General features: G+C 36.3%; 2 protein-coding genes across 2 annotated transcripts in view; both read right to left on the bottom strand.

The window, feature by feature from the left end:
- Window positions 1–12,256, bottom strand: part of LOC137175030 (sialoadhesin-like) — a 69,231-nt gene that overhangs the window by 40,969 nt on the left and 16,006 nt on the right. The window lies entirely within an intron of this gene.
- On the bottom strand, window positions 4,301–10,535 carry LOC137175117 (uncharacterized). The gene is made up of 6 exons (XM_067580812.1): window positions 10,472–10,535; window positions 9,176–9,454; window positions 6,910–7,194; window positions 5,807–6,073; window positions 4,872–5,156; window positions 4,301–4,308 (listed from the first exon to the last, which is right to left on the bottom strand). The coding sequence occupies exons 1-6, from the start codon at window positions 10,533–10,535 to the stop codon at window positions 4,301–4,303; spliced, it is 1,188 nt and encodes a 395-aa protein (XP_067436913.1).

Genomic DNA, 12,256 nt, shown 5'->3' with positions numbered 1-12,256 from the left:
GACTCACCACTCGGGGGAGCCACTGGAGTAAAGAATCTTACCTGCCATCACTGACTCTGATCATTTTAAAATATACTCAATAAAATAATCTAAAAGCCACCTCACCAATTTAAAATCTAGACTGAAACAAGCTAAAACCATTTCAGCTGAAACATTGAGTTAAATGATTTTTGAATCACTATAATGAACATGTCATCAAGAATGTATTTATATTTCTAAAGAGCACAAAGGAAACGCCTGTCTCAAATATAATTCAATGTTCAAATGAATTTAGACTCTGTTTTCACATGTTTATGTTGATAATCAAACTCCAACTTGTCTTTCTAAATGCTGCATATGTATTTTCTTCACATGCTTTTGTGTTTTCTACAACATTTTCATGTGAATCTTAAGTTGCAGTTCATTTAACTCTCTTGGCCTCCCGTACCCTTTTGACAAAATCTGCTTGAAATTTAAAACTTTAGTTCACAGAAGTCAAACAATATGACCTCAGTTCATCTTTTTTGTTTAGTGACAGGTTAGGTAAAAACAGAAAAGAGATTCACTTGCTCAGCACTCAGCACATTGTGTGTAATAAATCTCATTGTCAAACTCACCAATTTTGTTGATACTGATTGAATCACTGTACTCTGTGTAGTAAACTGGGTCTCCTCTTCCTCCTCTGCACCAGTAGAGTCCTCCCTGTGAGACACTGATTTGTCCATTTGATTGGAAAACAGCATCTTGTGTGTTCAGGAGTCCAGATGTTTTCTTGCCTTTGTACCAGTAATATTTCCAACCAGATGATGATGGGTCCACAGAGCAGGTCAGGGTCACACTGCCCCCTACTGGAATGTCTCTGTTGTGAGCACTCAGTTTGGCCTTTGGTCTATACGCTGTTCAGTTTAGAACAAAGACATTAAAAAGGTAATTAATGTCCTTGTGATTTAGTTTAAATGAAGATATATACAAAGATATTCATTTAATTAATTAATCAGTTAATAATTAATAAATTAAATATATTTCAAATGCTACAGGACACTGAATGATGACTTGTCTTTCAAAAAAAAGCAAAATTCTTTACTGATCAATCCTGAGAAGTTGACTAATTATTGAAGAAAGAAATGTTTTCTGTTGAATTATTCAGACACTGATAGGTGGAAACTCAAAAACATGATATTCTCAAGATTAATGAAACACAGTCCAACTTACATGACACTGTCAACCTGATGGGATCACTTCTTTCTGTTGAGGACTAAAGGTCTATTTTATGTTCACCCATACATTGTAGTTTCCACACTGTAAAAAGTAGCACTGAAACTCCAGTATTCACTGTGTTTTTCAAGGTTTTTCTTTGGTTGTTTTCCATTCATACTCCCACTCAGTGTCTCCACTATCTTTGATCTCACATCTTAGAGTGATTGACTCACCACTGAATATCTGAGGCCAGTTGGTTTGCTGTGTTACAACAGTCTTGTTAGAGATTGTATCCACCAAATATACACAGTTTGGATAAAAACAGAAATATATACTGGTATGACTGGTATGTCCTTTCTGCTGTCAGTGTGGCCTTGAGATTACATTAGAACAAATAAACAAAACACGTAAATGGTTGGAATGAGATTTGCCTGAAGAAAATGTTCAGCACAAGAACTACAGGGAAATCATTCTTGAAATAGCTCAAAAGCCTGAATGGCTGCCTCCAGGCCAACATGTAACACTATTAAACTAACAGATCAATCTTAGAAATAAAATAAATAATCAGAAATAAAATAAATTAAATTAAGTAAATATACTGAGTTATTAGTTATTAATGATATGAGATGGCATTGCTGAACAAAACAACAGATGAAAACAATATAAAACATAACATGTTCATTATGGATGAAAGATGTCCAACTTACGTAATACTGTCAATGTGATGACATCACTCCACTCTGTTAAGGAATATGAGTCCTTCCTTCCTCTACACTTGTATTCTCCACTGTAGTAATTGCTGCTGTTGATCCTGTGTTCACTGAGTGTTGGAGATGTGATTAAGTTGGCTGGTGTCCATTCATACGTCCACTTAGTGTCTCCACCTCCCTGGATCTCACATCTGACAGCGACTGTCTCACCCCTGTATATCAGAGGCCAGTTGGGTTGCAGGATCACAGTGGCCTTATTTGGAACTGTTCACATAGAAAAATACGTGATTATTAGGACACCAATAGAAATGTAAAATAAAAAAGACAAGTCAAAGTCAGTTTTTAGAACAAAATTTCAGGGTAATCGTCTTTATTGTCCCCTAACGACAATTTGATTTTTGTAAGACAGTTTGACAAACAATGCAAACACAACTAAACAGCCATAATAACAAAAGCAGTTAAAAAAAAACAGAAGTATGAAAACATATCAAGCAACATGTTTGCAAAAGAAGACTTAATAAAGCAATAAAAGAGCAACATGGCCATTTTTTACCATTATACAGATCAAGTGCCTACACACACACACACACACACACACACACACACAGACACACACACACAAAATCAACCAAACAGTAAAATAATGCTTAAAAGCAATAGAAAAACAGTCTTTCAAACAAAATATACAAATTAGGATTAAGGGCAAAGTCTTTGGGGCAGCCAGTGGAGAGAAACTCTTATCTGACAACACTGACTCTCAACTTTTGAGATCTATTTCATAAAAAAAATCTAAAAGCCACTGCAGCCATTTAAACAACAGGACAGCAACTTCTTGGCAGAAATGGGGCTGAATGGTGTTTAAAGACCAAGACAAATCCACAAACAATTTAATAGGAGAAATGTGTTCTAACCAGAAATAGATGTTATGGATAAAACTGAGTGGTGTCATGGAAACATCTTCTACTCTTGTTTTGCATCTTTACACAACCTGAAGAGGGTTGTAACGATTTATTTTCGCCATCATCAGAGGAGTAAGAGCTACTAACTTATACTCAGTTTTTCATTAACGTTCTCATTTTTTGCTATTGATACCAAAATAACTTTTTTACACTACTGATAACATATTTAAATAATTTATGTTGTATTATTCCACAACAAATCACTAAACTCACCAGTTTTCCAAATAGTGACTGCATTGCTGTCCTCTGTGAAGATCTCTGGGTCTCCTCCTCTTCCTCCTCTTCTTCCTGCTCTGCAGTAGTAGATGCCTCCTTGATCAACACTTATAACTCTGTCATAAATATATCCGAAGGGCTGATCTGCATAAGATCCTGAGGTTCGTCTAAACCACTCATATCTCCAATCAGCAGAGTCGTCCACAGAGCAGGTCAGTGTCACACTGCCGTGTTCTGGTATGATGGGTTCCTCTGCTGTCAGTGTCGTCTTGGCTTTATTTGCTGTTTAGTTCAGAGCAAAAAACAAAATGAGTAACAAGTGGGATGGCATTTCCCTTAGAGAATGTTGAACATCAATGAAGTCATTTAGTTAATACTATTATATGGAAGATGCAAACAGAGAATGTGACATATGACTCTCAGTCGATCACTGATTTGGTAAACAGAACTAACTAACTAACTAACTAACTAACTAACTAACTAACTAACTAGGTACTGTTGATGTTTTATTATTGCACAGTGTTTTGTTTGCTTGTTTTCTTGGGGGGGCAACATACAGCACACTGCATGTTGACTCCTCTGAAGTTATTCTGTTCTGACACTTAAGAGGAAGGAAGGAAGGGGGTAGCCTAATATTTTCTGTTACCTTATCTAACTAGATTGAAACAAAATTACATTCTGAATATGATATGAACATATTTGACTTACATGACGTCAATGTGATGGCTTCACTCCACTCTGTCGAAAAAAAATCCTTTCTACCCATACACATGAAGTCTACAGTATGTGATATAGAAGCACTGCTGATTCTGAATTCTTTATTTTTCCGAGATACGTCCACACTATTTTCTCTCCATTCATATTCCCATCGAGTGTCTCCACCTCCCCGGATCTCACATCTGACAGTGATTGTCTCACCACTGTATATCAGAGGCCAGTTGGGTTGCAGAGTCACAACAGCCCACATATTAGAAACTGTTCAAACAGAAAATTAAAGTAGTATGAAAAGAGCTTTGCAATCACATGTTTGTCAGATAAACAGGTCTTACTGAGGACAACAGTCCTCCAGAACACCTGAACCTAAACTTTTACAGGATGCATTTATCTCACAGTGCAGAGAGACTTGACTGTTCAACATCAGTCATTTTGGGGAACAGTTTAATAATCCCATGTAGTTGCATCTTTGCTGTCTAGGTTACCAAGCAGGCAGATTACTGAAATTAAAAAAATATATTAAATTCAATTTTCTATGAACAAGAATGAGAAACTTTTATTCAGCATTAAGATTTCAAGTTTATATGATAAAAACAGATGTTGTTGAGATTTGGTGTGAATATCTTTTGTTCACAGCCATATTTCTTATAAACATTCACCTGAAGAAAAGATTTGTACCAGGGGGAAAAGTTGGTCAAGTATTAAACTGAGGATCACAGTACTGTCAGCTAATTTAATGATGTGTCTGTTCTCATGCTGAGAAAGGACTCACCACTCGGGGGAGCCACTGGAGTAAAGAATCTTACCTGCCATCACTGACTCTGATCATTTTAAAATATAATCAATAAAATAATCTAAAAGCCACCTCATCAATTTAAAATCTAGATTGAAACAAGCTAAAACCATTTCAACTGAAACATTGTGTTAAATGATATTCAATGTCAAGGAAAAGTCCACAAATAATACTGCATTACACTCACTTTTTCATTAACATTCTCCTTTTTTGCTATCAATACCAAAATAACTTTTTTACACTACTGATAACATATTTAAATAATTTATGTTGTATAATTTCACAACAAATCACTAAACTCACCAGTTTTCCAAATAGTGACTCCATCGCTGTCCTCTGTGTAGATCTCTGGGTCTCCTCCTCTTCCTCCTCTTCTTCCTGCTCTGCAGTAGTAGATGCCTCCTTGATCAACACTTATAACTCTATCATAAATATATCTGATGCGCTGATCTGCATAAGATCCTGAGGTTCGTCTGAACCACTCATATCTCCAATCAGCAGAGGCGTCCACAGAGCAGGTCAGTGTCACACTGCCGTGTTCTGGTATGATGGTTTTCTCTGCTGTCAGTGTCGTCTTGGCTTTATTTGCTGTTTAGTTCAGAGCAAAAAACAAAATGAGTAACAAGTGGGATGGCATTTCCCTTAGAGAACGTTGAACATCAATTAAGTCATTTAGTTAATACCATTATATGGAAGATGCAAACAGAGAATGTGACATATGACTTCTGGGTCAATGATTGATTTGGGAAACAATAGTTGCTGCAGAACTAACTAATGAGGTACAGTTGATGTTTAATTAATGCACTGTTTTTTGTTTGCTTCTATTTTTGTTTTGTTTTTGTTTTTTTTATTAACAGCAGAATAGTTGTTGTGATCATGGGGTGACATGTTTCCCAAAAAAGGTTTAGAGCTAGTTGGTGATACGGGTGCAAAGCCTCTGTTGGTAAGTTCAACACATGATTCACTGTCATTTATGATTCACTGTTGGAAGACAACTGATATTTTATGTTCTTCTCTGCACATTTTCATGTGAATCATTATAATTCAAAACTACACTGTATGTTGTCTCCTCTTAAGTTATTCTGTTCTCACACTAAAGAAACAGAATTTGAGACGCTAGCTGCTCATATGACGTTATGTTATTACAGGAAGGTGAAAATATTTACTGTTACCTTATCTAGCTAGATTGAAACATAAAAAACATGTCATTCTGAATATGATATACATATTTGACTTACATGATGTCAATGTGATGGCTTCACTCCACTCTGTCGAAAAAAAATCCTTTCTACCCATACACATGAAGTCTACAGTATGTGATGTAGAAGCACTGCTGATTCTGAATTCTTTATTTTTCTGAGATACGTCCACACTATTTTCTCTCCATTCATATTCCCATCGAGTGTCTGCACCTCCCCGGATCTCACATCTAACAGTGATTGTCTCACCACTGTATATCAGAGGCCAGTTGGGTTGCAGAGTCACAACAGCCCACCTATTAGAAACTGTTCAAACAGAAAATTAAAGTAGTATGAAAAGAGCTTTGCAATCACATGTTTGTCAGATAAACAGGTCTTACTGAGGACAACAGTCCTCCAGAACACCTGAACCTAAACTTTTACAGGATGCATTTATCTCACAGTGCAGAGAGACTTGACTGTTCAACATCAGTCATTTTGGGGAACAGTTTAATAATCCCATGTAGTTGCATCTTTGCTGTCTAGGTTACCAAGCAGGCAGATTACTGAAATTAAAAAAATATATTAAATTCAATTTTCTATGAACAAGAATGAGAAACTTTTATTCAGCATTAAGATTTCAAGTTTATATGATAAAAACAGATGTTGTTGAGATTTGGTGTGAATATCTTTTGTTCACAGCCATATTTCTTATAAACATTCACCTGAAGAAAAGATTTGTATCAGGGGGAAAAGTTGGTCAAGTAATAAACTGAGGATCACAGTACTGTCAGCTAATTTAATGATGTGTCTGTTCTCATGCTGAGAAAGGACTCACCACTCGGGGGAGCCACTGGAGTAAAGAATCTTACCTGCCATCACTGACTCTGATCATTTTAAAATATAATCAATAAAATAATCTAAAAGCCACCTCACCAATTTAAAATCTAGATTGAAACAAGCTAAAACCATTTCAGCTGAAACATTGTGTTAAATGATATTCAATGTCAAGGAAAAGTCCACAAATAATACTGCATTACACTCACTTTTTCATTAACATTCTCCTTTTTTGCTATCAATACCAAAATGACTCTTTTTACACTACTGATAATAGATTTAAATAATACATGTTGTATTATTTCACAACAAATCACTAAACTCACCAGTTTTCCAAATAGTGACTGCATTGCTGTACTCTGTGAAGATCTCTGGGTCTCCTCCTCTTCTTTCTCTTCTTCCTGCTCTGCAGTAGTAGATGCCTCCTTGATCAACACTTATAACTCTGTCATAAGTATATCCGAAGGGCTGATCTGCATAAGATCCTGAGGTTCGTCTGAACCACTCATATCTCCAATCAGCAGAGGCGTCCACAGAGCAGGTCAGTGTCACACTGCCGTGTTCTGGTATGATGGTTTTCTCTGCTGTCAGTGTGGACTTGGCTTTATTTGCTGTTTAGTTCAGAGCAAAAAACAAAATGAGTAACAAGTGGGATGGCATTTCCCTCAGAGAACGCTGAACATCAATTAAGTCATTTAGTTAATACCATTATATGGAAGATGCAAACAGAGAATGTGACATATGACTTCTGGGTCAATGATTGATTTGGGAAACAATAGTTGCTGCAGAACTAACTAATGAGGTACAGTTGATGTTTAATTAATGCACTGTTTTTTGTTTGCTTCTATTTTTGTTTTGTTTTTGTTTTTTTTATTAACAGCAGAATAGTTGTTGTGATCATGGGATGACATGTTTCCCAAAAAAGGTTTAAAGCTAGTTGGTGATACGGGTGCAAAGCCTCTGTTGGTAAGTTCAACACATGATTCACTGTCATTTATGATTCACTGTTGGAAGACAACTGATATTTTATGTTCTTCTCTGCACATTTTCATGTGAATCATTATAATTCAAAACTACACTGTATGTTGTCTCCTCTTAAGTTATTCTGTTCTCACGCTAAAGAAACTGAATTTGAGACGCTAGCTGCTCATATGACGTTATGTTATTACAGGAAGGTGAAAATATTTACTGTTACCTTATCTAGCTAGATTGAAAAATTAAAAAACATGTCATTCTGAATATGATGTGGACATATTTGACTTACATGATGTCAATGTGATGGCTTCACTCCACTCTGTCGAAAAAAAATCCTTTCTACCCATACACATGAAGTCTACAGTATGTGATATAGAAGCACTGCTGATTCTGAATTCTTTATCTTTCTGAGATACGTCCACACTATTTTCTCTCCATTCATATTCCCATCGAGTGTCTGCACCTCCCCGGATCTCACATCTAACAGTGATTGTCTCACCACTGTATATCAGAGGCCAGTTGGGTTGCAGAGTCACAACAGCCCACATATTAGAAACTGTTCAAACAGAAAATTAAAGTAGTATGAAAAGACCTTTGCAGTCACATGTTTATCAGATAAACAGGTCTTACTGAGGACAACAGTCCTCCAGAACACCTGAAACTAAACTTTTACAGGATGCATTTATCTCACAGTGCAGAGACTTGACTGTTCAACATCAGTCATTTTGGGGAACAGTTTAATAATCCCATGTAGTTGCATCTTTGCTGTCTAGGTTACCAAGCAGGCAGATTACTGAAATTAAAAAAATATATTAAATTCAATTTTCTATGAACAAGAATGAGAAACTTTTATTCAGCATTAACATTTCAAGTTTATATGATAAAAACAGATGTTGTTGAGATTTGGTGTGAATATCTTTCGTTCACAGCCATATTTCTTATAAACATTCACCTGAAGAAAAGATTTGTATCAGGGGGGAAAAGTTGGTCAAGTATTAAACTGAGGATCACAGTACTGTCAGCAAATGTAATGATGTGTCTGTTCTCATGCTGAGAAAGGACTCACCACTCGGGGGAGCCACTGGAGTAAAGAATCTTACCTGCCATCACTGACTCTGATCATTTTAAAATATAATCAATAAAATAATCTAAAAGCCACCTCACCAATTTAAAATCTAGATTGAAACAAGCTAAAACCATTTCAGCTGAAACATTGTGTTAAATGATTTTTGAATCACTATAATGAACATGTCATCAAGAATGTATTTATATTTTTAAAGAGCACAAAGGAAACATCTGTCTCAAATTATGTATAATTCAATGTTCAAACTCCAACTTGTCTTTCTAAATGCTGCATATGTGTTTTCTGCACATGCTTTTGTGTTTTCTACAACATTTACACGTGAATCTTAAGTTGCAGTGCATTTAACTCTCTCGGCCTCCCGTACCCTTTTGACAAAATCTGCTTGAAATTTAAAACTTTAGTTCACAGAAGTCAAACAATATGACCTCAGTTCATCTCTTTTGTATCATGACAGGTTAGGTTAAGGCAGAAAAGAGATTCACTTGCTCAGCACTCAGCACATTGTGTGTAATAAATCTCATTGTCAAACTCACCAATTTTGTTGATTCTGATTGAATCACTGTACTCTGTGTAGTCAACTGGGTTTCCTCTTCCTCCTCTGCACCAGTAGAGTCCTCCCTGTGAGACACTGATTTGTCCAGTTGATTGGAAAACAGCATCTTGTGTGTTCAGGGGTTCAGAGGTTTTCTCATCTTTGTACCAGTAATATTTCCAACCAGATGATGGTGGGTCCACAGAGCAGGTCAGGGTCACACTGCCCCCTACTGGAATGTCTCTGTTGTCAACACTCAGTTTGGCCTTCAGTCTATATGCTGTTAGTTTAGAACAAAGACATTACACTTTTTCTCCTTTGCATTAACATAAAAAATGGAGCTATGCACACACTTTGAAAACTTGACGCTCATGTATCATCTATAAACTCTAATCACAATCCCATTGCTTTCATTCAAACAGAAATTCTAAATCACATTTTTGTCCTCTACATTGCAGATCAGTGTCACACTGTGCCGTCCTCTCATGGTCTTCCTGTCTGTTCTCAGTGTGACCTTGTGTCTGTCTAAGTTTAGAAAAACAATAAAACAAATAAGTGACTGTCATGGACAAGCCATCAAAAATGTATTTATATCTTTATATAACACAAAGGAAACACCTGTTTAAAATCATGTATGACTCAAATGAATTTAGACTCTCTGTTTGCACATTTATGTTCATAATCAAATTCCAACTTGTCTTTCTAAATGCTGCATATGTGTTTTCTTCAGATACTTGTGTGTCTCAAGAGTCATCACAACATCTGGTCTCCCTACATAAACACGCATTTTGAGGAAAATGCTGTTTTAAATCTTTGGGCACAAATCAAGTCATTTCAGAATTTGTATTGATACATGGAGTAAAATGATACATACATGATAAAATATGAACACAAAAATGGGATGTGATTAAAGGCCCAAAAGCACTAAAAGCGATAAAACGTGACTGCAGTGAAATAATCAGAATAAAACGTTTTATTTCTCTCATTCAGAAGCTTATTTCTCACTACTGCTCTCTCTGTCTCTCTCTCTCTCTCTCTCTCTCTCTCTCTCTCTCTCTCTCTGGTCGCTTGGTCCTCATTTGACGCTCCAAAATCGAAACAGGTCTGAGTTGAGGCGTCAAGACAGTTTGACGCGCCTAATAACACTTTTGGTGCGTGTTTGGCCATTAAAACCAATAAGTGTACTTCAAAACGCGTCAGACGCTTTCAGTGCGTTTGGGCCTTCAGAGTAATACAGTAGATGACAAATAAGTGATAAATATTTCAGTATAATATATAAATAAAAATAATTGCTCACCTTCAGAGTGTCCGTAGAAGAGTGTATTCAGCACTAAAATAAAGATTGAAACTTCATCAGACATAATCAAACTGACAGAAAGTCAAAATCACACACAAAAAACAAAAAACAAAAAACAAAAGCAAATAGAGTTTCAGCAGTGGTAACTATTGTTTGATAAATTAAAACAGATAAGAGAAAAACTCTTTAAAATGAAATATGTAAAATTAAATAGGAAAATCATGAAATTCAAAACCCATATACATAACAATATCTTAAACAATTCACAATTACATTATGCAAAAACAATCATCCAGCAGTAAATTTAATACAGTCCTCCAATCTAAACTGAGCCAAGTCACCAACCAACATCTGGCCTATAAAACAACCCTGTAGTTAAAAACCATAAGCGTGCTCTGTTCAAGCTCTCAGAGAAACTGGTTCAACCAGTGATACTCTGTAATTCTGACTATTCAGGAACATGTTCTTTAATCTGTGACATGCAAACAGAGAAAGTCAGTAATGTACTTACAGAATAATCCCAGCACACAGATCAAAGTGTACCTCATCCTCACATCCAGCACTGACACTCTGTCACTCAGCTGCTCTGAGTCTGACAAATGTTTCTACTTTGCTTTAATAATAATGCAACAGAAAGAGAAAGAGAGAAGTTGCATTTCATATAAATATGAGATATGAGTTTAGCCTGCCTGTGTTTCCTTCCCTTTTTACAGAAAGCTCAGACAACGTCAGTTAGTTTGACCGCAGCAAACTTTGACACGTTTACACTTCCTGGCCACTGTTGCTGCCTGCACTACTTACCTTTGTCGTGGTTGGCTTGACCGTTATTATGGTGGTTAATCTGAGTCTACATCACACATTCAAACAGAAGCCAAATGTCAGAACTCGTTTCTGAACAGCCATGTTACAAACCTCTGGTATTAGGTTATAAAGGCTGCTTTTCTGTTTACTGTCATTTATCTGTTCTCATTCCTGTGTTTATGCATTTAGTTTCCTGTGTTTTTCAGAAATTAAATGCATAAAGGGAGAACAAATGTAGCCCTGTTAAAAATATGCATGTATAAATAGTTGTCTGTGATAGAGAAATAGATCAATAGAATTTGTTAAAAGAGTATGGTTAAAATTCATATTTCTCATTGTGTTGAAAAAGGTCAAGTTCATGAGTAAACATGTTAAGGATGTTAAAAATGCATATGTCTTTTATTTTATTTCTTTTGATAAAAAGCTGCTTATTTAATAGAGTGGTATCTTTCTAGAGAGGTGAATATGGTCAAATAGGTTTGTGTGTGTTACTTGGCTGACGTGTGTGTGTACGCAGACACGGGGAGTGAGAGAGAAGGAGGAGAGAGACTGGAGGAGCGGAGAAGAAAGCAGTTTTTCTGATGGATATCCGAAGTTGTGCAGGAAAAAGTAAAGATGTACCTGAGTCTTAGATTGTCAGCTCGATAATCTGTAAGAGGACATGTTTTGGAAGTAACAGATAACTTCTACCCGAAGTCTGCTGCGCTGTAGCCAACTTGAAAGAGGCTGCTCGTTAATGAAGTGAGCGGTGAGATAGCACTGTGAACGGACTGTAGGCTGCTGCTAGCTAACCCAGCTCGACAAAGTAGCTTCGTCTGGATTTATTCCAATCTGGAAACGAGAGACAACAACCAGCATAGCATAGGTTAGCATAGGTAATAATTGGTGTGTGTGATCACTAAAATAATTCAGCGGAAAAGTAAAAGCAAATACTTTTAAGGTGAAAAGGTAAAAAGAGAAAACTACTGTGTGACTTGTGAAACA

This window comes from Thunnus thynnus, chromosome 22 (assembly GCF_963924715.1).
Source record: "Thunnus thynnus chromosome 22, fThuThy2.1, whole genome shotgun sequence".
NCBI classification, from domain to species: domain Eukaryota; kingdom Metazoa; phylum Chordata; class Actinopteri; order Scombriformes; family Scombridae; genus Thunnus; species Thunnus thynnus.
Note: the sequence above shows the minus strand (reverse complement) of the source record. Positions and strands in the feature narration are given on the sequence as shown.